The sequence below is a fragment of the Erinaceus europaeus genome, chromosome 1, assembly GCF_950295315.1.
Source record: "Erinaceus europaeus chromosome 1, mEriEur2.1, whole genome shotgun sequence".
NCBI classification, from domain to species: domain Eukaryota; kingdom Metazoa; phylum Chordata; class Mammalia; order Eulipotyphla; family Erinaceidae; genus Erinaceus; species Erinaceus europaeus.
The window spans coordinates 91,495,628-91,521,986 of record NC_080162.1 but is presented as its reverse complement, the minus strand read 5'-3'; the positions used below and the strand labels follow the sequence as shown (position 1 = coordinate 91,521,986).

Here is a 26,359-nt window from a genome sequence, read left to right as displayed (position 1 = left end):
TCCACACTGCTCCCACCACAAGAGTTCTATGTCCCCATTCCCTCCCTTGGAAACTGTAGTAGTTCTCCTGAGGTCTCAAATATGGGTTGACTATTATTTCTATAACTATATTTTCATGTATTTTCCCACTTATTTCTATGGTCCTGCCTTCTCTTCCTTTCTAAGTCACACCTATATCTGTAACTTACTTTCAAATTTCCTTCCATTTTTTTTTTCCTCTTCTGTCTCTGGGTCCTGATGGAGTTGAAGTTCAGAGTCCTCTGGTAATCTTCCCCTAATATTTCTCCTCCTCTGGGATTATGGACCATAATTATTTATGAAGTGCAGAAGGTGGGAGTTCTGCTTTCTGTAATTGCTTCTTTGCAGGACATAGATGTTGGCAGATAGATCCGTATCCCCAGCCTGTTTCTATCTTTCCTTGGTGGTGTAAAACTTTGGAAAGGTGTGGTTCCAGGGCACATTTGGTAAGGTCTTCTACTTAGGGAGATCAGGATGAAATCATAGTAGATCTGCAACTTGGTGGCTGGAAGGCATTAAGATATAAGTCAGGACAAAATGTTAAATAAATAGGAACCAAAACGTAGGAATAAAGAAAATGAGAATAGGGATATTATGGTGGAGAAAAACTGAGAAGTCTATTTTAGGTTCCTGGGGGCCTGTGATTAGTAATTTTTACTTGAGCTTGATAGCTAACATGCAGGTGACCTACAAATATTGTCTGGAAAGATGGTATCAGAATTCAGAGTAAAACTAAGAAGCTGAGTAGCTCCCAAACTTGAAGAAAATATATAAATACAACTAATTGTTTACCCCATCGATCTGAACAAGGAGCCATATATATATTCATATTTAGCACAGGAGCCTATATAACTTCCAAGTCCCTGTCTAAGCTCACGGTTCAAGGTCACAGCTGGGAACATTATAGGCTGCACTCATTTCAGGACCACAGTAGGATGACCCAGCCTCCCTTCAGAGAGTGCTCCCCTGATCTTTGAACTCCCAAAGTTAAAATTCAAAGAAATAGGGCTTTGGGATCACATGACACTGTCCTTGTATTCTAATTGACCCTTGAGGGACCCAGAGGAGCCTAATTTTATGAAGCAGACTGAACTGCCGTGGAGCCAAATGGTAGGTCTCCAGATTCAGAAACAAGCCCCCAGGCAGAGGTGGGACAGTTGTGCTGGGATAAAATCTGGGGTTTACCTAGAACCCACTTCTTGACCCACTATGAGATCTGCTCTTCAGTTTTGTGTAATCCTGAAGGATCACTCCTCTTTTCCAGAACTTATTGTCTATAACCTGCAAATGAAAATTTTTGAGTGGAGAAGGGAATTTAAGTTTAGTGTCCTAAGGTTGGTAAATAACTCACCTGGGAAGGTGCCTGTTTTGCCATGCAAAAGGTTTTCACTTGGCCTCCACTGCACTGGGGAGTGGTAGGGAGGACAAATGATGAATTATATGCTGAATCACAATATATTGAACAGACCAATATTAAATGTAAAAGTCACTAAGAAGGAGTTTTCTGGGAGAGTGGGGTGAGGAACTATCTACTGGGCCTCTTTTGGCTTCTTCCCTCTCACCTGCTTTGGCAACACCAAAGGCCCCTTGACTAAAGAATCTAATGGAATACCGTTGAACTGTCACCAGCCCTTTAGTGTAGCCTCTGAAGACTGAAACAAGAGAGCAAGTATGTGTCAGAGTGTTTCTAGAACATCAGATTGGAGCTCCCCAGGTAGCTGAGGTCCCTCACTAGGTCTGTTTTAGTAACAGACCTATCCCAGGTTCTTGGAGCTAATGGGTGTCATGAATGAGTTTAAGGAAGCAGAGAGACAGACCTATCCCAGGTACTCTACAGCAAATAAAGATCTGGGAAAGTGGCATACAACACAATAAATAGCACCTTGTTTACAAAGCTCCTGGAATTCCCACGTCTGCCAGGGAAATTTCAGGACCACATGTAAGGCCAATTTATCTAAAAGTACAAACCACAACAAAGCATATTTGGCCAACTGGGCATTCTTGGGGCTGGGAACTTGTGAGTCTGCAGAGGGATTAAAATATTAACTGGAGGTAAAAATGACTTTTCCTGTAGACACAGAGTTTCTGCATGATAAAGTCAAGTTTGGCACAGAAGCTTGAATCTTGGCTTCTAATACAGCAGAGGCATGAGCAGAGTCACTGTGACCATGTACTTATATACTTCATCATATAACCAGTTGCCACCTGGATTAGTCAATGCTGTCTAGAGAAACTGAACCAAGAGAAGGTATACAAATACAGAGAAGAGAGAGAGAGAAAGAGAGAGAGAGAGAACAAGATTAGCTTATATAGTTATGAGGTTAAGACATTCCGTGACCTGCCACTTGCAGATGAAGAACCAAGAAATTTGGTGGTATATTTCAGTCTGAACCTGAAAAATATTAATATCAAGAGGCTAGAAGTGTAGGTGCCAGTTTGAGTCTGAAAGTCCATGGATCATGAGAAACAATATCAAAAGGCAGAAGATGAACATCTCTGACCAAACAGCAGCATCTGCCTTACCTCCAGCTTTTTGTTCTACCTAAACCTTAATCAAACGAGGCTATGCTATTCACCCTCAAGGTCAAGAAAGATCTTTACTCAGTCTATGATGTTAAAGTCTCCCAGAGGCACACCTAGAAATGTTTACCAGCTATTTGTAAAGATGACATACATTTTTTTTTTCTGGGACATAGAGTTGAAAGTTAACATAATCTAAGATTTCTCAACCCCACATAGGTAGAGATCTGCTGTGCAGAACTGAAACAGTAATGAGAACTCACAGTCAATTTTGTCTTTAAAGTGTGTAATCAATAACCTGGGTTCTTGGAATATTCACTTCAACTTGAGTCTATTGTATCCACAATTATTGTTTGCAGCTAAAAGGACAATTCATTGTGTTAACTCTGGACTTCTGTTTAATTTTTACCTTCAAAAGGATATATCTTAAGTCAATAGGAAAATAAGGTCTTCCCCTAACTTTTAGAATTGTGGTAAAATTCATAGGACTTACAATTCATCATCTTAACCATTTTAAAATGTGGTATTAAATGCACATTAACATTGTATAACCATTACTACTACTCATCTCTGTAGCTCTTCATCCTAAATTGAAACTCCATATTCATAAACACTGACTCCCCATTCTTCCCTTCTCAAGCCCCTGGAAATAACTTTCTACTTTCTGTCTCTGGGTTTGACTCCTCTATTTCATATAAGTGGGACTATACAGTATTTATCTTTCTGAGACTGAAGTTTACATACCATCCTGTCCTCAAGGTTCATCCCCTATGTAGCACTGTTAAAATTCTCTTCTTTTTCAAGGCTGAATGACATCCAACTGTACATATATACCACATTTTGCTTATCTATTCATTTACCAGAGGGCACTTGGACTCTCCTCCCATACTATTGTGAATAAAACTGCTATAAAGATGTGATACAAATACTTCTTTGAGGGGGGGTGGTGGTGGCACATCTGGTTGAGTGTACATGTTACAGTGCACAAGGGCCCAGCTTCAAGCTGCAGGGGAGAAACTTTGAAAGTGGTGAAGTAATGCTCTAGGTGTCTCTCTGTCTCTTTTTATCTCTGTGTCCCCCTTCTGACTGTCTCTATCCAATAAATAAAGATAATTTTAAAAAAAATATCTCTTTGAGACCTTGTTTTGATTCCTTTGATACCCAGAAGTGGAATTACTGGATCATATGATAGTTCTATTTTAATATTACTTATTTATTTATTTATTTATTTATTTATTTATTGAATAGAGACAGAGAAATTGAGAGGTAAGGGGGAGATACAGAGGAAGAGAGAGAGAGACCTGCAACCTGCAGCACTGCTTTACCATTCATGAAGCTCCCTGCCTCCTGCAGATGGGTGTTCTGGGCCTGAACCTGGGTCCTTGTGCTCTCAACCAAAGGTACCATCACCTGGCCCCATTTCTATTTAATTTTTTTTTTTGAGGAACCAGCTTTATATTTTGTATAGGGTCAGTACCAATTTACATTCTCTCAAATAGTGTACAGGGTTCAGGTTTATTACTTTACTTTTAAAGGTTTATTTTATTTATTACATATGAGTCACTTTGTGAGAGAGGGAGAGAGAGTGGGAGAGAGAGAGAGAGAGAGAGAAGCCACAGAAACACTCTAGTATATGTGGTGCCAGTGATTAAACAGAGGGACCTCAGGCATATAAGTCCAGTGCTTCTCTCTCTCCTCCTCCTCTCTGTCTCTCTTTCTCTATCCCTCTCCCTCTCCCTCTCCCTGTTCGCTCTGGGGACCAAGTGCCTTTCCTTGCTTAATCTTTGTCTTGATAGCAACCTTGCATCTCAGCTTCTTCATCCATAACATTGTACATATTTCAGTGGGATTCTTGTGACATGTAAATTCCAGTAACTATCATTCATTATTAATACTCTCTGTAGTGTGTACTCTTGTGTTAGAGATTGTGCTGTGCACAGATGTGGCAGTTGCTAGTGGTTCTCCCTCCACATTTCATTGACATTCATCATTTTGAACTTATGACATTCTGCGTGAGTATTTGCTCTGGTTGCCCATGCGTCAGGTAAGGGAGTTAGTACTCTTAGAAACAGCCTTTAACTAGTGGCAACTTAACAGTTGACAGTCTTGTTTTCTGACCTCCTAAGAGGAAAAACCTGAGGCTGAAACAGATTTTTTAATTAGTGATTTAATAATGATTAACAAGTTCATAAGATAACAGGGGTACAATTCCACACAGTTCCCACCACCAGAGTTCTGTGTCCCATCCCCTCCATTGGAAGCTTCCCTATTCTTTATCCCTCTCTGGGAGTATGGACCAAAATTCTTTTATATATATATATATATTTTTTATTTTATTATTTATTTATTTATTCCCTTTTGTTGCCCTTGTTGTTTTATTGTTGTAGTTATTATTGATGTCATTGTTGTTGGATAGGACAGAGAGAAATGGAGAGAGGAGGGGAAGACAGAGAGGGGGAGAGAAAGACAGACACCTGCAGACCTGCTTCACCACCTGTGAAGGGACCTGCCTGCAGGTGGGGAGCCGGGGGCTCAAACTGGGATCCTGACGCCGGTCCTTGAGCTTAGCGCCACCTGCGCTTAACCCGTTGTGCTACAGCCTGACTCCCACCAAAATTCTTTATAGGGTACAGAAGGTGGAAGGTTTGGCTTCTGTAATTGTGTCTCTGCTGAACATGTATGCTTGCAGGCCAAGCCTGTTTCTATCTTTCTCTAGTTGGGTAGAGCTCTAGACCAATGAGGTCATCTGCCAGGGGAGGTCAGGATGGCGTCATGTTAGCATCAGCAACTTGGTGGCTGAAATGTGGTAAGACATAAATAAAATTGTTCAATAAACAGAAACCTTATAAGTTAATAGGAGTATAGATTAACGTTATTCATACTGCCAAAGATCGGTGTCCCTACATCCACCCTACCCCATACAGTGGAACTGAAAATCTACCCTTCCCCTCCACCCCCAGAGTCTTTCACTTTGGTGTAATACTCCAAACCCAGCCCAAATTCTGCTCTGTATCATGAGCCACATGGAACATACCTAAAATAAACTTCCTAGCTTCTTCCCACATGAAGTCCCTAGTTTCTTTTGTTCTATTCCTACCTTTCCATTCTTGTTTATTGAACAAGTTGCTTTATATCTTAACATTTTTCAGTCACCAAGTTGCAGACACTACCATGATTCTATCCTGAATTCCCTAGGCAGATGACATCACCAGTGTGTCCTGTAACTAAACCTGTCCAGAACCCTACCCGACTAGAGAAAGACAGAAACAGGCTGGGGGTATGGATTGGCCTGCTAACATACATGTTCAGAGGAGAAGCAATTACAGAAGCCAGACTTTCCACCTTCTGCACCCTATAAAGAATTTTAGTCCATACTTCCAGAGAAGGATAAATAGGGAAGCTTCCAATGATAGGGAAAGGACATAGAACTCTGGTGGTGGGAAATGTGTGGAATTATATCCCTGTTATCTTACAATCTTGTTAATTATTATTAAAGCACTAACAAAAATGTAAAAAAATTAATAATAAACAAGAATCCAAAGGTAGGAATAGAGCAGATGAAACTAGGGGGTCTTTGTGTGAGAAGAAGCTTAGAAGTCTGTTTTAGGTATGTTCCAAGGGACCCATGACTTTAGTGATTTTTGCCTGAGCCCAACAATTAACATTCAGGTGGACTAAAAATATTGTCTGGAAAGATGGTGTCAGAGTTGAGAAGAGGACTAGAAAGTACTATTTTTTTTTAGTTATTATTATTTGTTTTGCATTATCTTTATTGGACAGAAACAGCCAGAAATCAAGAGGGAAGGGAGTGATAAGGAGAGAGATGGAGAGATACCTGCTTCACCATTTGTAAAGCTTTCCCCCTGCAGGTAGGGACCAGGGACTCAAACCTGGGTCTTTGAGCACTGTAACATGTACGCTCAACCAGGTACACCACTACCCAGCTCCTAGGAAGGACTCTTAACCCCATCAATTTGACCTAGGGCCCATAAATACTCATATTTAGCACAAGAACCTGTGTAATCTCTGAGTCTCTGTCAGACATAGCTCGCATTCCATGGTCACAGCTAGGAACATTCTAGGTTGTACTCATTTCAGGACATAGTAGGTTGACCCAGCCTCCTTTGAGTGGCATAGGAGGTTGACCCAGCCTCCCTTCAGAGAGTGGGGGTAGTTCCTACCATTGATGTTTTACAGTGAAGGCAAGGTCCTAGAGAGGCCAACAAGAGGGTTTATGATGATGTTTCTGATGAAGTGGCCAGTGATGGTGGAGAGAGGGATCTATTAGAGGTCTAGGCCCATCATATCTTTGTGGGAACACAAGGATTCCCTGACTAGAGCCCCAGAGTCTTTTACTTTGGTGCAATACTCCAAACCCAGTCCAAATATTGTGTTGTGTTTCCCTTTCTGTTTTTTCTCAATTTCTTTTAATGAGTAGTATCAGCTCATATTCATCTTTCTCTTTCCAGCTTATCTCACTTAAGATAATTCCCGGAAACTCCATCCAAGATGGGGTGAAGAAGGTCGATTCATTATTCTTAATAGCTAAGTAGTATTCCAGTGTGTGTGTGTGTGTGTGTGTGTGTGTGTGTGTGTGTGTGTGTCACAATTTTCTCAGCTATTGTTGGACACCTGAATTGCTTCCAAGTTTTGGCTATTACAAATTATTATTCTATGAACATAGGTATATACATCTTTTTGGATAGGTGTATTTGACCCCTTAGGATATATCTCTAGGAGAGTAATTGATGGTTAATAAGGAAGGTCTGTTTCTAGCCTTGTGAGGGTGCTCTGGACTGCTTTCTACAGGGATTAGATTTACATTCCCACCAGCAGTACAGAAGGGTTTGTTTTGTATCCACAACCTCTCTAGCAATTGTTGCTGTCATTTCTGATGTATGACATTCTTACAGGAGTGAAGTGATATCCCATTGTCATCTTTATTTGCATTTCTCTGATAATCAATGACTTGGAGCTTTTTTTTCATATTTCTATTGGCCTTCTGTGTCTCCTGAAGCAAAATTTATACCATTCCCCATCAAATCCTTCAAATGCACATAGTAGTGATACCTTCTCACTAACACTCTGTGTTGCTTTCCTTCTCATTTTCACTTCCAAAACTGCTCTATTAGAACTTTCCTGAATCTTCTATACACTATTTTCACTGTCATGATCATCTCTGGGTTTACTTTTAAGGTGTAGAGATTTCATTTAATCTTCAAATCAGCCTTTTAAAGTAGACAGGTATTCACAGTTGAATAAAAACAGGCTCAGATAGGTGATGGCACTTACTCAATAAAGCCTTGTACACTAACTCTTCCCATCACCTCCCCAAGAAACATACCTTGGACTCGTTCTTCCTTGGCCACCCAAGCTATGCTGAGCCTCCTGAGCCCACATCTCCCCCCACTGCAGGAAGGCCATTGCCTCTTCGTTGTCCTGCTCATGGCGGTGTACTGGTGCACGGAGGCCCTACCCCTCTCCGTGACGGCTCTACTACCCATCATCCTTTTCCCTTTATTGGGTGTCATGCCCTCCAAGAAGGTCTGCCCACAGTACTTCCTGGACACCAACTTCCTCTTCCTCAGTGGTCTGATCATGGCCTGTGGCATCGAAGAGTGGAACCTTCACCGTAGAATCGCCCTCAGAATTCTGATACTCACTGGGGTCCAGCCAGCCAGGTAAGGCCAGGTAACAGGTTTATCCAACAGGTAGGGAGGCAGAGGGACCATATTTCTTGAAGCCCAAACTCATTTTCCCTAGTCTGGTCACTCAGGCAGACAAACTCACGCTTCAACTTTCACTTACTTCTTTTATTTCTCAGTGTCTAGTGAGTCACCTTAGTGTGCCAGACAGAGTGTTAGACCTTCCTTCTTGGGAAGGTCTCCAAAGTGTGTAGGAGTCACCTGGGAAATTGGTTTAAATACTGATCCACCAGAATTACCTGCAGGTAGCTTTCTCTTCCTTTCTTTCTTCTTTCTTTCTTTCCTTTCCCATTTGGAAAACCTTAAGGAGCCTTTCCTAGAATAATGTATTTAAGTGTACAAAGCATATTGGATTGAAAACAATAGCCACATTACAGTGAAATTCAACTATATAGTTTTAAAAACACACATCTATAGGATAGTACCATAAGACAGTATTAAACAATTTAGTGGTGGCACTACTACCTGTTATTTGGAGGGAGTCTTAATGTCAGTGATATTCCAAGGTCTACAGCTTTTATGCAGTTGTACAGAAATATCTGTGATCTTAGTTGGCAATTAAGTCTAGGTGCCTTTAATACTGCTGAGTTATGTGGTCTGTGTTGATCACTAATAGAATCACTAAAATTCTTGATTCCTATTAGATGTTAGTAACGTTAAGATGCCACCCTTTCCATCCTGAATTATGTCCATGAACCACCTAATTGTGAATCTCTTTATAGAGTTCTGAGTAGAAAATGACATGTTCAGATCTGTTTTTTTAAAAAAATTCCTCTAAACAACAAGGGCAACAAAAAGAGGAAAAATAGCCTCCAGGAGCAGTGGATTCATAGTATAGGCACTGAGCCCCAGCGATAAGCCTGAAGGCAAAAAAAAAAAAAAAAAATTCCTCTAAGCTGCTGAAGAGAGAAAGAGGATGAAGCTGGGTATAGTCTCACTAGGTGACAGTGTGAACAGGGTGGAAACAGTAGAGGTGAATGGAATGATAAATAAGTTTGAGAACTGTTTTTCTGATGGGGAGGGGTGGTGGGGAGGAAGAAGGAAGTCCTGGGTAACTCCTGGGTTTCTAGCAGGTCCTCAGTGCCATACCTTCATCTAGAGTCAAAAAGTGTACCCTTATAGAGAAATGGTCTTGTTGTAGGAAGTCTGTCTGTAGAATTGATTCTGATGCAAAGTGGAATTTGATACCCAAGGGCCACATGTGATACTTCCTCTTCCACAGGAGAGGAAGTAGTTGGCTTCCAACTGCAGAAGGTCACATTTGACCTTGTTAAGTAGATAGGGCTTCTGTCAAACATACTATGAATGTAGAACAATGATATAGGTTCAGAAATAGGTTTTTGGGAGTCTGGCGGTAGCACAGTGGGTTAAGCACATGTGGCACAAAGTGCAAGACTGGCATAAGGATCCGGGTTCAAGCCCCGGCTCCCCACCTACAGGGGTGTCACTTCACAAGCGGTGAAGCAGGTCTGCAGGTGTCTATCTTTCTCTCCCCTTCTCTATCCTTCCCTCCTTTCTACATTTCTCTCCATCTTATCCGACAATGACGACATCAACAACAATAACTACAACAGTAAAACAACAAGGGCAACAAAAGGGAATAAATAAATAAATATTTTTAAAAAGAAATAAATGCAGAATGAGTGGTCTAGAAGAAATATAAATCATTGGTAAAGAGAAAGAGTATTCACTAAGTGGTGAGGGTTATCAAAATGATTTATTCTCTTTAAAAATACCTATTTAGATCTTACTTTATACCATTCATCTTTTGCTTTCTTTCTTTCTTTCTTTTCCCATTTGGAAAACCTTAAGCATCCTTTCAGATGAATTGAGAGTTCAGTAATAAGGAAAAAGACCATAACACTGGAATTCCTGTTGGTGGGTGGAGACAAGCAGTGTCGGACAGGCTACAGATCAGGGTATGCTTGGGCACTTTCAGTGAAGGTCCGTAGAGCCAGAAACAAATGCCCAACAGAAGTGATAAGGAGATGAAGGGGGAGACTTGGAAAGCCATTTGGGTTGAGGTGGTTGAGAGTTTTTTATTCTGCAGTGGGAGCTACTAAAGATTTGGGAAGAAGGAAGAGACAATTTCAAAGTTGGGGTATATTTGAAACTGTTTTATGTTGGGTACCTATGATCAGCTAATTTAAACACAATGTATCTGTTGCCTTAGATCTAAAATAACTATGGTCCTCACATAGTCTCTAGATTTTCCTTTTTGGGCCTGAATTTCCAACTGTAAATAGTGACCTGGATTCCTTAGGGGTGGCAAACTGGGACCAGAAGCCCTCTGAGGCCTGGTTCTAGATCTGCTTCTCACTATCTCTGTTCTCAGGCTCATTCTGGGCATGATGCTGACAACTGCCTTCCTGTCCATGTGGCTGAGCAACACTGCCACCACCGCCATGATGCTTCCCATTGCCAGTGCCATCCTGAAGAGTCTCTTTGGTCAGAAGGAGGAATGGAAGGACCCCAGCAGAGAGAGTGGAGAGAACTCAGGTGAGGTTGGGCAGGGATGCCCAAGGGGAGTAGTAGAAGGCAAAGGGAAAAAATGCATTTATTGAACACCCATGGCATGCCAAGTTTTTTAAAAATATTTTTTCATATTTCCCTATTTATTATTTTTTATAATTTTTATTAGTGATTTAATAATGGTTGGCAACATTGTGGTATAAGAGGGTTACAATTCCATGCAATTCCCACCACCAGAGTTCCATATCTCCTTTATTGAAAGTTTCCCTATTTTTTAAGCCCTCTGGGATCATGGACCAAAGCTCTTTATGGGCTGCAGAAGGTGGAAAGTCAGACTTCTGTAATTGCTTCTCTGCTGGACATGGGTGTTGACAGGTCGATCCATACATCTAGTCTCTTTCTATCTTTCCCTAGTGGAGTAGGGCTCTGAGGAGGTGGGGTTCCAGGGTACATTGGTGAGGTTGTCTGCCCGGGAAAGTCAGGTTGGTGTCATGGTAGCATCTGCAACTTTGTGAGTGAAAAGCATTAAGACATATCAAGGGTTTTAATAGTAATGATAACTGAAAGCTAAGTCAGACTATGGAATCTTTCTCTTAATTGCATTTACTATCTATTGTATAGTAAGCATTGAGTTATGGGCCCTACATACAATGCTTCTTTCACCTATCAAAATAGCCTGGTGATATGGATTCTATAATTAAAATTTGCTTAAAAATATTGGAAGAGATGCGCAAAATCACCAGTACCCAGAGAAATGCAAATTAAAATAACCTTGAGAATTACTCCAATGAGATCAGAAGAAATAATCAAGATAAATAATGTCCAGTGTTGGCAGGAATAAGGGACCGTTGAAGTTCTGGTGCATTGCTAGAGTATGGCCTGAACAGCCTTCTGAAGTGCATCTTGCAAATATTTAATTCAATTCATTGTGTATATACCTGTGACCTGGCAATTTTGCTCCTGTATGTAAATGCCAAAGGAATTCTAACACCAGTCTATAAGGGAACACTTGATCAGCAGTGAATCAAGGACGCAAAGGGTGATAGTTTTACACCATTATGCCTTGTGCTGCTTTTAATATATATATGAGCTCGTGCTGCATAGTTGTGATTGGAGATATAGAATGCCACAGAATCATGTAAATTAAAAATATATAAATGATCAGACATTCTTAAGAATCTAAACAAACAACATGTTACATATTAAACATCAGAATAGTTGCTGTGGAAAGGATGGGAGGAGGAAATGGAGATCAAAGGGACTAGATAAATCAATAAGAAAAACAAGAGAGATCTTGTGCAAGAAATAGATGCCCTGTGCTAAGAGACTTAATTGATTCAGGCCTCTAAAATCCTGTTCTGAACAAAACAAAGCACATGGAGCTGCTGTATTTTCATATAGTTAAATTCATGTTCAAATTTCTATTACACAAATGTGTGTGTGTGTGTGTGTGTGTGTGTGTGTGTGTGTGTGTGTATGTGTATGCACGTGCACGCAAGTATATCATTAAATCTTGGAGGAGCTCTTTTTAAAGATAATCTTTATTTATTTATTTATTTATTGGATAGACAAGCAGAAATTGAAAGGGGAGGGTGAGATAGAGAGAGACAGAGAGACACCTGCTGCACTACTTCACCACTTGCAAAGCTTTCCCCTGCAGGTAGAAATTGGAGGCTGGTCCTTGTGCACAGTAACATGTGCTCAGCCACCTGGCCACCACCTGGACCCTTTGGAGGAGGTCTTTGTACTCCTCTTCTTTTTATTGGGGGGGAGATGTTAATGGTTTACATCACAGCTATCTATACATGGGCACAATTTCCCACCTGTGCATGACAGATGTCAGCAAAATTCTCTCACCTCCAGTCTAGGACCTCAACCCCCCACATCGTCCCCTTCTAGTCCTTCCCCAGGATCTCTTGCTTTGATGTTGCACATCACTCTCAGTTCAAGATTCATCTTGTGTTCTTCCTTTCTGACCTTGTTTCCCTAGCCCCACCTACATGTGAAGTCATCCAGTATACATCCCTCTCTTCCTGACTCTTCCAACCCAACAGTTTTTCTTCAGGTTCCATCCTAGGTAAGGCAGAGATAGAGATTTTAGAATTTCTGGTCTAATATGTATTTCCATGATAGTTTGCCTTGGTTCACCAGAATTGGGTATATCTCTGCACATTTTGCTATCCCTTTTCCTTTTTCTTTTTCTTTATTTTTTAATTTTAAACTATCTTTATTTATTTATTTATTTATTTATTTTTAGGTAGAGACAGCCAGGAATTGAGAGGGTAGAGGGGGAAGGAGAAAGAGAGACATCTGTAGCACTGCTTCACCACTCACAAAGCTTTCCCCCTGTAGGTGGGGACCTGAGGCTCAAACCCAGGTCCTTGTGCATTGTAACATGTGCACTCAACCAGGTGAGCCACCACCTGGCCCCTCAGTACGTTTTTCTATGTATTTTCTTTCTTCTTTTCATGTAGGACTCATTTCAGTAATTCCTGCAAGGCAGGATCATTCTTAGTGAATTCCTTCAGTTTCTATATGTTTAGGAAGATGTTAGTTTCTCCTTTACATTTGAAGGATAACTTGGTAAAAAAATAGCATTAGTGGTTGATAAATTTTATCTTTTAATACTATGAATGTTATTCCACTCCCTTCTTGCCTTTCTTGTGATGAGAAATCTGATAACCAGATGGTTCTACTTCTCTATGTAAGTTTCCTCTTTTACTCAGCATCTTGCAAATATTTTCTTTTCCTTTTGTTTGCTTTTGGATAGATTAACTGTGATGTATTGTGGGGTGGGCCATTTTGGATCTAGGAACTTAAGTGTTCATTCAGCTGCCCAGATGTGGGAAATTTTCTGCTATGATTTCTTTGAATATGTTCCCTGCTCCTTCTCTTCAACTTCATGTATCCAAATAAATTACACATTCATTTTTCTGATGGGGTCTGCTGTCTCACACAGAACTGCTTCATTTTTCATGAACCTTTCTGACAGTGTTGCTTTCAGAGAGTGTGGTTGTTTTATCATCTAACCCTGATATTCTTTCCTCAAGCTGATTTATTCTACTTATCAGGCTTTATCTCCATCCAAACTGTTCTTCATATTATCTAGCTTTGGTCAGAATTTTCTCTATGTATCTTGTAGTTCTTTGGTGAAATGTCTGAGATCCTGAATCTGTATGTTATGCTTACAGTCTTGAATTGCCTTTATATTAAGCTTTCTAAATTCAAACCGTGACATTTTTTCCAAATCCTTGTGAGTTTGAGCAGTTGAATATTTCCCCATGTTTTCGTGAAGCATGGTTTCTGCAAAATAAAGCTTTAAATGAGTGCATATATGGGTGGAGATGGCTAGTTTATTCCCAGAATCAACTCTCTTCCTATATTTTTTAGTAAGGGAATGTTCACAGGGGGATGTGAGTAAGTAGAGAAAACACTGAATTTCCCAGCTTCCCTTGCAGTTAGATGTGGTTATGTGATTATATTTGACCAATGGGAGAGGTGTAGGAACTATGTAAAATTTCTATGTTCTGCCTTTCCTGCTCTCAGCTTCTGCTAACCAAAATCTGCATCTGGAAGTGAGAGAAGAAGATTCTACACTCCCAAGGAGTGAAGCTGTATGATGGGGGATGCATGGCAAACCTGCCCCCAGTAGCTTTCTAATGTGAAACCTGAATTTTGTGTGCTAATGATGTTTTTTTTTCTTGATTTAATAATGATTGACAAGATTGTAGGATAAGAAAGTTACAATTCCACACAATTCCCACCACCAGAGTTCCATATCCCCTCTTCTTCACTGGAAGCTTTCCTATTCTTTTTCTTTCTGGGAGTATGGACCCAGTATTATTATAGGATGCAAAAGGTGGAAGGTCTGGTTTCTGTAGTTGCTTCTCCACTGAACATAAGCATTGACAGGTTGATTAATACTCCCAGCCTGTTTCTGTCTTTCCCCAGTGGGGCAGGGCTCTGGAGAGGTGGAGGTCCAGGGTACATTGGTGAGGTCATCTGCCCAGGGAAGTCAGGTTAGCATCATGGTAGCATCTATACCTTGGTGACTGGAAAGCATTAAGATATAAAGCAGAACAAATAGTTTAATAATCAGGAACCTAAAGGTTAAAATGTAGCAGATAAAATTTGTGGTCTCCATTTTGGTACAAGATAGTAGGTTTGTCTATTTTGGGTATATTCCAAGGGACCCATAACTTTATTAGTTTTTTTGCCCAAGCCTGACAGCTAACATGCAGGTGTTGTCTGGAGAGATAGTGTCAGAGTTGGGAAGAGGACTAGCAAGCTGGATCAGAGTTGGGTGGTAGCGCAGTGGGTTAAGCACACATGGTGCGAAGTGCAAGGACCTGCATAAGGATCCTGGTTTGAGCCCCTGGCTCCCCACCTGCAGGGTAGTCACTTTGCAGGTGGTGAAGCAGGTCTGCAGGTGTCTATCTTTCTCTCTCCCCTCTGTCTTCCCCTCATCTCTCCATTTTTCTCTGCCCTATCCAACAATGATGACATCAATAACAACAATAATAACTACAACAACAATAAAAACAACAAGGGCAACAAAAGGGAAAATAAATAAATATTTTAAAAACTTTTTTAAAAAAGAAAGAAAGCTGGATCAGGACAGAGAGTATCTCCCAAATATGGGAAAAGTATATAATATAAATAAACCCCATAGATCTGATCTGGAACCCAAATGCACATCCTCACTTAGCATCATTAACAGGTTCTTGGAAACTGAAGCTTTAAGCAGAGCTATATACAGCAGAACCAGATCCTCAGTTAACATTTATTTCTTTCAAGGTTAAGTGGGGTTCTTTTGTTTTCTCCATCAACTTTATAGCAAAACGAAGTTCAGCAAAGTGACATCATCCAGGGACCTTCTGTATAATGATGACTTAAATTTTGATCCATGTGTCACCTAAATTAATCTTATGTAGAATGATATGCATATTTTCCCTTTATGCAATAAGATCTGGCTTATTTTATTTCTGTTCTATCCCTGAAAACTAGAAATATCTGTAAACACTCCACAGATGAAATTCAGGGAAATAAAGTGATGTATTCAGTGTTGATTGCAAGGTAAAAGCCAGTCTTTTTGATTATGCTGTAGTATATCAGAGGTTAGGAGACCCTGGGAGGCTGGGATAGATACCTACTAGAGCAGGCGGTGGGATCAGAGAACAGGAGTTGGTTAATGATCAACCCCAAAGCCTACAACAAGGATAATTCCAATGCAGAGAGAGATGTATCCTTCCACCCAGTTTCTGAGCTTTGTCTACGAGACTAGGAGGTGAATATAGGAGCAGACACTCAATGGGCCAGGACTGGGGAAAAGGAGACTGCTAGGTAATTTCAGTCCAAGTGGAAACATATAGTAACATTAACTAGGAAACTTGAGCTCTTATCATCTGAAGACCCACTATATACCAAGCACTGGGCTAAATATATCCATCCATCCTTCCTTCCTTCCTTCATTCCTTCCTTCCTTCCTCCCTCCCTCCCTCCCTCCCTCCCTCCCTCCCTCCCTCCTTCTCTCTCTCTTTCTTCCTTTCTCCCTTCCTTCCTTCCTTTCTGCTTCTCTCTCTCTCTTTTTTTTTTTTTTTTGCCACCCAGGGTTATTGCTGGTACTTGTTGATACTTGCACACAAAGACTCCTCTGTTCCTTCCTGGTGGCCACCCCCCCCCCCCCCAACTTTCTAATAGAGACAGAGAAATACAGAGATTTAAATCAGGTCCTTGTGCACTCTCCTCGGAGAGTCACCACCCAGCCTCAGGTTCATTGCATCATTATGACAGTACTATGAAGTGGATGACCCCCATTTTATAGATGAGCGACTAAGGTTCAGAGAGGCAGACTGACTGACTTGCCAAGAATAACAAGGTGAGTCAGTTGCTTTTTTCTGTCTGAACCTGAGCCGGCAACCAGACCCTACAACTTGATACATATAAAATCTATGCTCAGGGGAGTCTGGCGGTGGCACAGCAGGTTAAGCGCACGTGGTGAAAAGCTCAAGGACCAGTGTAAAGAGCCCGGTTCGAGCCCCCGGCTCCCCACCTGCAGGGGAGTTGCTTCACAAGCGGTGAAGCACGTCTACAGGTGTCTGTCTTTCTCTCCCCCTCTCTGTCTTCCCCTCCTCTCTCCATTTCTCTCTGTCCTATCCAACAACAACGACATCAATAACCACAACAATGTTAAACAACAAGGGCAACAAAAGGAAAAAAAAATCTATGATCAGCAGAAGGGACTTAAAAGGGGTCTAGGCTCTTATCCCACAATCTTGTTAATCATTATTAAATCCCTAATAAAATGGGGGGTCTAGGGACTAACTTCCTTATGGTGGAAAAATATGGTATTTTGCTGGTGGGTGAGGTATGCTGTCACATATTTGGGGGGAGATATGAAATTGTGCCCTCAATAAATTTTGTTAATCTGTGACTTTAGTTAAACTGCATGTGCCAGAGGGTGACTGAACCCTGGGCTGGGTGGGCCTTGCTGGACAAGATCCCAAATCTCCTCAGCCTTGAAGGGCAGCCCTTCTGCTTTTCCTAAGTTCCTTTACTCACCTCTTTATGCATCCCTGATAGAAGGACTGAGTGGTCGTGTGAGTGATAGCTGATTTTACTACACATGTGTGTTCACAAGAGCCTTTCCACTACACCTTGAGAGTGACCATTGCCGTGCCAATCAGAGAAGGAAATGGAGATTGACAGCAGTTAAACATTTGCCCCATAATTCTTAATTAGTATAAGTTCTCTCATGAGTTTTGGGGTGGTTTTTTATTTGTTTGTTTTTGTGATTTAACCTTGTCTTATAAAATTATAAGATTTCAGGGGTATAATTTCACACCCATATGTAGTGTGTGTAAAACACTTCACTTATTATTAGAAAAAAATTAAAACCATCTTGAGATACCACTGAAAACCTTTGAGAATGGCTTACATCAACAAAATAGGAAATGACAAGTATTGACAAGGGCTGAAGAAAACAAAACTCTGGTTCACTGTTGATGGGAATGCAAACTAGTGCGGTCCCTATAGAGAACAGTCTAGAGAGTCTTCATACAAATAAAATAAAAATACCTTATGATCCAAAAATACTACTATTAGTTATATATCCAAAGATCACAGAAACATTAATTTGAAAGAACATAAGCACATCTACATTCATAGTGGCTGTATATTCATAGCCAAAATATGAAAGCCAACTTCCCTGACTTTTGAATTCAAATTCTTTCCATTCCTATATCTCCTCTGGAAATGTCCCTGATTCCATCCTTCAAACAGTAGTCTTTCAGGCTGGAATGGGCATTGCCCTCCTCCTTACTCTTCATTATTGAGGGCAGGGGTCTCCATTCAATGCTCTTTTCTGACCTATACATTGAGGATATATAATGTTTTATGAGAAATGAGAGCTCTGTACATAGGTTGTAACTAATATGTTGTATAACTGTTGAACAAAAATCATTCAATTTTCAGTAATTGGGATGTGCAGGGAATAAGATTCTACACTTTGATGCACATTGAAGTTTCCTATAAATCTTAGGGGTTTGTGCTTAACCTTTTTCATTGTTGTGAACAGCCTATACTGGTGTAGTCTCAGTATACCAGTGGGAACATAATAGGTGTTTAATAAATGTTTAGAGCTGACAAATACAGTAATGAAAAGATTAGTTATTTACCTGTTCTAACCCTTAGTTTCCTCATACATGAGAATACTAACACTCGCCATGTAGTTTGTTATAGGAGCTCAATGAGTGTAATGAAGTAAACCTACCTAATGTGGGGCTGTCTGACATTTCCTGGGATATTCTTTACCTAATCTATCTCTCCAGCTATCTAAGTATCAATATATCTGGTTTTTTGCAGTGTCAGGGCCTTGCACACACACAGTTTCACTGCTCTCAGGTCAACATAATCAGAGGATATACATACATATATATATATATATATATATATATATATAGAGAGAGAGAGAGAGAGAGAGAGAGAGAGAGAGAGAGAGAGAGCTTTCCCCAGTGCCATGGCATTCCAAGGCTTGAACCAGGGTTTCGTGCATAGCAATATATATACCAGATGATCTATCTCTCTGCTCCTCTTAGCCCCTTTTCTCCACTTAATTTAATACAGGAACTCTTTCCTGAGTTCTTCTGTGAGCTGAATTTCAAGAAAATTTCAGTCATATTTGAGAGGCTGGACTAGAGTTGTCAGTTCCAGGTCAGACCTGCTGAGTCAACCAGGTCCCTTTGCAGGTGGAGTGAGATTCAACTGGTTAGGTGTTAGCTATTTTCAGGATAAGCCTGCCTCTGCCACCAGCCCATTAGGTTATCTTGTTCCAAACTGTAGCCCATCCCTCTAGGCCTATTTCCTAGGGTGTGAAGAGATGGTAATAGCCTTAGTTTAGCTCTCCCAGGCTGTTATGAGGCTGGTTTAAGATGATAAATATGAAAGGTCTCAGTTTCCCCACTTGATAGAGGCTCAAGGATTGATGGTGTTTGAGTAAGACCTTATGTAAGCACTAAGCTTCAAGCCACCCAATGATTTCTGCATCCCAGGAAGTCAGAGCCTTTGGAAACTTTGTCCCAATGGCCCATTTTCATGTGGTCACTTGGGTCACTGTAGTCAGAAGCTACACAGGGGGACCTTGGGTAAATGGTTGAGGGCACTCAGCACCTGAAAATTTCTGCTGTTTTTTCAACTTCATATAATTTTTATTTATTACTATTATTATTAACTTTAGTTACTTATTAGAGACAGCCACAAATCAAGAGGAAAGGGGGTGATAGAGAGGGAGAGAGACCGAGAAACACCTGCAACACTGCTTCATCATTCTCAAAAGCTTTCCCCCTACAGGTGAGGTCTGGGGCTTGAGCCTAAGTCCTTGCACATTTTAATCTGTTTGCTCAACCAGGGGCACCACCACCTGGCTCCTCATATCATTTTTCAACTTCTTATCCTTTACCTTTATCAACGTCATCATCATTGAAGAAAATGATCCTAGGTAGCAACTTTTGTCCCATTACTGATCTGCATGTAGATTCCATCCTACTTTTATATGCTCTTGATTATTACTGTTTACAGCTGTGTGCATGCAGATATCTTCCTCTGTCTTATGTATAGTGCAATAATAGGCTTTCCAGCTTAAATGTTTGCTGGATAGCAGGAGCTAGCTAGGGACCATGACAAACTGACTGGCATACTCTGCCTTCAAAGGCTGATGCTTCAGTTTCCCCATCAGTGACTCCAGACAAGTCTTTTTAGCTTTGGGTGCACCTCCCCAAAAAAACCTGAAAAGCTTTTCAAGAATACTGAAGCCCTGGCTCCAACTCCAGAATTATTAAACTATAACCTTTAAGGTAGAACTTGGAGCACACCTAGAAAATTCTATTATGCCCCCAGAACTTGTAGAGCATGTATGTTTGAGATGCTGTGAGCTCTCTGGCGACATATGGTATAACGTGTGACAGGCAGAAAGGGTGCAGCACGAGTTACAGATGAGCAAGGGCAGGGGAGTTCACTGGCTTATAGTCTAACTACCCCCTTGGGAGTGACTTTGTTAATAGTGTCCTATTAACAGCCTTTGCTTCCTGCTTCAGTGCCCTGGCCAGCAGCTTCATCCCTACGTGTGGGTATGTGTTTCCATCTTGGGAGCTCTCAGGCCATGCTCCTGGGGCCCAGGATGACCTGGGTGGACTTTCATCCTTCAGATTCTTGCTCGGTTTAGCAAGGTCAGACTCAGGTACAGCAAAAATGACAGTCAGCCAGCAACAGGCTCCCTATCCTTCAGGGAAAGAGCAGGTCTCAGTGGATAAGGGGAAGACCTTCCCCAAGCTTCCAGGGGCACAGAGGCTGGATCCAAATTATTCCTCCCAGTCCTTATAGCCTAAGATCCGAGAAATACAGTTGTAGTTCAATATATTGAGTGAGTCTTTATCGTTGCAGCTGCCGGAGAGAGATTGCCAATGATCTTGATTATCTTAGGATCCTTTCACAGGAATTGGACTTTGGTTGGGATTTTGTGATGGAGGAGGGTTTAAGAAAGCAATCCCCTGCATAATATAACCCACTTCCTGCCATTTCCACTTCTGCAACCCCTGCACCTCACTTTCTTTCTTTTTTAATTTTTTATTTAAGAAAGGATTAATGAACAAAAACATAAGGTAGGAGGGGTACAACTCCACACAATTCCCACCGCCCAATCTCCATAACCCACCCCCTCCCCTGATAGCTTTCCCATTCTCTATCCCTCTGGGAGCATGGACCCAGGGTCATTGAGGGTTGCAGAAGGTAGAAGGTCTGGCTTCTGTAATTGCTTCCCCGCTGAACATGGGCGTTGACTGGTCGGTCCATACTCCCAGTCTGCCTCTCTCTTTCCCTAGTAGGGTGTGTCTCTGGGGAAGCGGAGCTCCAGGACATATTGGTGGGGTCTTCAATCCAGGGAAGCCTGGCCAGCATCCTGGTGGCATCTGGAACCTGGTGATTGAAAAGAGAGTTAACATACGAAGCCAAACAAATTGTTGAGCAATCATGGATCCAAAGCTTGGAATAGTGGAGAGGAAGTGTTAGGGAGGTACTCACTGCAAACTCTAGTGTACTTCTGCTTTCAGGTATATATTTTGCAGTAGTTTATGGATACGTGTGCACATAAGCTCTCTCTCACAGAAACTGGTGTATATCTAGGTTATGGGACTTTGTTAGAAAGTGAACCACCTGAGATGAAATTAGAGTGTACTATAAAAGGAAAGGTCTCACCCGAGTAATGAAGCTGAAGGGTTGTCATTCCACACGTGAAGTCTCTGGACACAGTCTGAGGTGAAGCATGTTGAGGTGGCAATCGTTGCGTTGGTTAGGTTGTGATCGGCGGATGCAATATTATTTGGTATGGATTGGGAGACGCATACGGGAAAGTGGGCCCTATCCAAGGGTTCCAGGACTGGGGGAAGTAGGGGCTCTATAGTGGAGATGTGAGGTTCCTGCTGTCTTAGGGTTCAAAAAGACAATCGATAGTTAATGTTATCATCACATTATTTGGTAATTGGGTTAACTTTGAAAAGTCCTTTTGTTAGGGTTTGCTGTACAGTATCCAGTATCTTGTGCTGTGCTATTGGATGCTTCTAATCTACTTGGTCTAGACTTTTGAAAGAGTCCACATATCAAATACACAGTCTATATAGTAAAAAGATTCAGTTTGTGTTTTGAGAAACTTTGAGACATACAACTGATTTCCCCCCTCTCATATTAATTAACTACTGATTTATATGTCTACATTTTTCTAGGAGTGTACATAAACACCATTCCCACCACCAAAAGACTGTGACCCATCCCTCCCACCCACTCCCACCCCCCACTGGTCCAGGAAGCTGCATGTCTACCCCTCACCACAGGGTTTTTACTTTGGTGCCCTACTGCACCTCACTTTCTGTTAGTCATCTCCTCTCATGAGCACCCCACCCCCAGCCCTACCGATCTCTCTTCTGCTTTCCAACACACCAATCACATTCCCACCAAAAGGCCTTTGCACCAGCTCTTCATTGCCTCAGAAGTCTGCATGGTTCACCCCTTACCTTCTCCAGGTCTCTGTTCAATGTTTACTTTTCAGTTAGACTTATCGTGATCATCCTTTAAAAGTTAAGCTCCACCTCAGACTGCCTGTCATTTTCTCCATGTTGCTTATTATATGTTTATGATATGTCTCTTCCCCAGTAGATGGGGAATTCTACAAGGACAAGGATTTTCACCTGTCTTGTCACTCAGTGACATTACTGATGAGCTGATTGGCTAGGTTTCAACAATGAGCTATGGCTATTAACCCTGAGTTCCAAGTTGCACCAAGCTCTTGTCTCAGAATGAGACACATCCGCAACATAATCACTCTTAGTGTCTTTATGACTACCAGCCTAGTCCAGCCACCACCATTTTATCTTTAAAAATTCAGTAGATTTTGAATTGGCCTTCCATTTTGCACCCCTATAGTTTCCTCTGAGGCCAAGTAATGGTTATAATCTTCTTGGGCTCTAAATTTGGTGAGGTTCACCATCATTGATTTGACTTCTGACTTCTCTTGTTGTTTTGCTCATCATTTCAATCTCTGTGATTTTAATCTTTGTTCACTTATTACCTGTTTCTCTTCTACTGGAAAAGGTATCTCTGCTGTATTGTTCACTGTGCACCTATGCTAATGGTGAATAGAACATAGTGCTTGCTCAGTAAATACTTTTGGGTGAATGAATGGGCAATGAGGGTCACTCACCACATTGCTGATCCATTACCATTCATAGCAAGACTTTCCCAAATACCTATGTGGCTGTGATTGTGAAGGTGAGTCTAGGTTTCATATGGATCACTAAGCAACATTGCAACTCTGCCTACCAACCGAGTGTCATCTCTAAGCAGGGATGAGTGGCACAAGAGGATGAACTTTTAAGTGCCTCTTTTTCTTGATTCAATTAATAGCAAGGATGAGAAGCATGCAGAATCCAGTAGACTGACTCTACAAGGATAGGAGCACTCCTGTTCCACTCATGTTCCATGTCCTTTTTCCTCCTAGTTGCTATGGGAAGAAATACCCTGCACACTGTGTCCACAGAGATGCAGTTCCTTGCCAACACTGACAGGTGAGTTCCTTGTGAAAACCCCTTGTATAAGCTCATTATACAAGGTGATAATGAACAGGAAATCAATGCTATTAACACTCCTCTCCCATTCTGAGAATCTCTTCTAATGGCCATATGCCCAGCTTTTCCACTATTCATTCTTTGAGCTTAGAATTCATCATCTTTTAAAATGTACAAATATGGAAAGATCAGAAGATGTTTGAAGTATTTTTCATTCTTTAATAATAATTAATTTGTTACACAGAAGTAATTATTCATGGGGGCTGGAAGGTGGTACACCCACTTAAGCATAAGGATCCCAGATTCGAGCCCCAGGCTCCCCTCTTGTAAGGGGATGCTTCACGCGAGGTGAAACAGGGCTGCAGTTGTCTTTCTTTCTCCCTCTCCAACTCTCCCTCATCTCTCAGTTTCTCTGTCCTATCCAATAAAAAAAGGAAGAAAGAAAGTAAAAGAGAGAGAGGAGAAAGAAAGAAGGAAAGAAAGAGAAAGAGAGAAAAGAAAGAGGAAGAAAGGAAGAAAAGAAAGAAAAATGGCCACCAGGAGCAGTAGATTCAAAATGCAGGCACTAAGCCCCAGCAATAACCCTGGAGGCAAAAAAAAAAAAAAGTAATTCTTCATATCATTCACTAATAATCGTTTTATAACTATGCAAGTTTAAAAAAATGTTCTTAAATGAAAAAGATGTACTCAGCATCTCATGCCCAAAGATAGATCAAGACAGTTGAATAAAGAGTCACATTTCTTTGTATCTCTCTATATACATAAATGCACTTTTTACCAGAACTGGGTCTTTTCACATGTACTGTTTCACTACCTCTGGCTGGTATTTTCATGCAGATAAAGAGACAGAAAAGGAGAGATACTGCAACAGTGAGACTTCCCCTTCTGGTGTGGCTACTCTTATGTGGTGTAAGAGCAACAGCCTGGGCTGTGAGCATGGAAGGTCCTCCCTGGCTTGCTATCTTTCTGGTCCATAAATTCATTTTTAATTGAAAAATTCATAATGACACCTTATTAGTGGCGTGGAGTGCACATCTTTTTACCTCATTACATTTCTGTCAGCATCATTCTTCTCATTCTTAAATTTCATTTCCAAAACACTGTAATTGTACCAGAAAAACTGATCAGAAAATTCAAATAAAGAATAAAAGAGAAAAAATTCTACCCCCAAGAAAAGAAATAAAACAACTAATATGTATGCCATTTTAAACTTATCATAACATTCCATTAATAAAATATGTAGATATGTTTAAAATTGAAAAAAATCTAGGTACTTTGACACTTTAGAGATTTTATTCATCTTAAACCATCTAAATTATTATTATCACTATTTCTCATTATTATTACCAGAACTCTGCTCATTTATGGCTTTTGATGATGCCAAGGATTGAACCTGGGACCTCACAGGCTCAGGCATGAAAATCAGTTTACTTAATCACTATGCTATCTCCTGGCCTCTAAATAATTTTTAATAACTGCATTGGGACTCTATTCAGATAATAGATTATTTATATTTAGCTAGTCATACCTTTATGATGAAAATTTAGTCTGTTTTCAATTTAAAGGATATTTACTATCATGGTGAAATCTGAAGCACCTGCCAAGTTCTTTGGGCTAAATCCTTAGAATGCAACACCTGAACGGAAGGGCTGCACAATTTTAGTGAGGGGGGGGGGCATTGATGACTATGCCAAGTTCACTTCTAGAAAGACCACTTACCTCTCCCAACCCCAACAGGGAATTTCCCCATGAAACCATAGGTTCTTAATGTGCTCTGATTGGCTTTTATTTGGGTTTGTTTAAAGCAAAGACTACCCTGAGGAGGTGGAAGCACCGCTGGACCTTCCAGCTGACTCTGAGGAGGAGGAATATCGCAGGAACATCTGGAAGGGCTTTCTTATCTCTATCCCCTACTCAGCTAGCATCGGAGGCACTGCCACCCTTACCGGCACAGGTCCCAACCTTATCCTTCTAGGTCAGCTCAAGAGGTAAAAGCAAGTGTTCCCCACCTGGCTCTGGAGTTTCTGCTCCTTCCGCTCCCCTTTGTCTCTTTCATTCAGTATCCAGGAAATGTGTATTGAGTGCCTGCTATGGATCAAGGTCTAGAAGCCCACTGATGCATAACACCCAGCCAAGTCTCTGCCCCAAGGGACTTCCATTCTGGTGGAGGGTTGAGAAATAGATGAAATAGCAAGTGCGTAGATAGTATGCCATTGTGGCAAGTCATGAAGTAAAATAGGATAAAGTGGTAGAAATGACAGAAGTGGATACTATTGGATATACTCTGGTCAGAGATGTGTGACCGCTCTCAAAGTGAGGTTGAGTGGAGACCTAGAAGTAAGGGAGAGGGCTCTGTCAACTCAGAAGGGCAGAACATTCCAGACAGAGAGAAAAGCCTATGCAAAGGTGGGGACAGTCGTAGGGAGCAACATAGAGGCAAGTGAAGCTGGAGGGGTAAGATATTGGGAAAAGATAAGGAATGAAGTGGTCAGACTATAGCACCCACTAGCAGGACCAAGACTTCTTTCCGGTGAGATGGGAAGTCACTGTGGAGCTGGGAGTAAAACATTGACATGAGGTGATTTCTGCTTTAAAAACTATCCCCTGGTTGAGAGTATAAGTGAAGACATGTCTGGTGTGATGGCATAGGAACTTTAGTGGTAATTGCAGTCAGTGTGTTGTATACACACATACACATATATGTGAAACTATATTCCTAAAATCTTATACTATTGTAAACAAATGTTAAAACAATCAAAAGAGAGAAGCAGAACCAAAATGGAATAAAGAAAAAAGGGGAGGAAGGAAGGAAGGAAGGAAGGAAGGAAGGAAGGAAGGAAGGAAGGGAGGGAGGGAGGGAGGAAGGAAGGAAGGAAAGAAGGAAGGAAGGAAGGAAGGAAAAAAGGAAGGAACAACTAACCTAAACCAGAAGCATGGTTTAGTGACTGATACCTCATGAAAAGCTTTACAGTCATGCACCCAAGTCAGCAATGGAGAGAGCTAGTCTTGCTAATGTCTCCTTGTCACAGAAGTGCT

At 41.1% G+C, this 26,359-nt stretch overlaps 1 protein-coding gene across 1 annotated transcript in view; it reads left to right on the top strand.

The window, feature by feature from the left end:
• SLC13A3 (solute carrier family 13 member 3) overlaps window positions 1-26,359 on the top strand; it is an 82,318-nt gene that overhangs the window by 20,706 nt on the left and 35,253 nt on the right. The window contains exons 2-5 of the mRNA XM_007533041.3: window positions 7,954-8,219; window positions 10,579-10,742; window positions 23,257-23,323; window positions 25,129-25,311. Coding sequence (XP_007533103.1) covers window positions 7,954-8,219; window positions 10,579-10,742; window positions 23,257-23,323; window positions 25,129-25,311 — 680 coding nt within the window. The remainder of the gene's footprint in view (window positions 1-7,953; window positions 8,220-10,578; window positions 10,743-23,256; window positions 23,324-25,128; window positions 25,312-26,359) is intronic.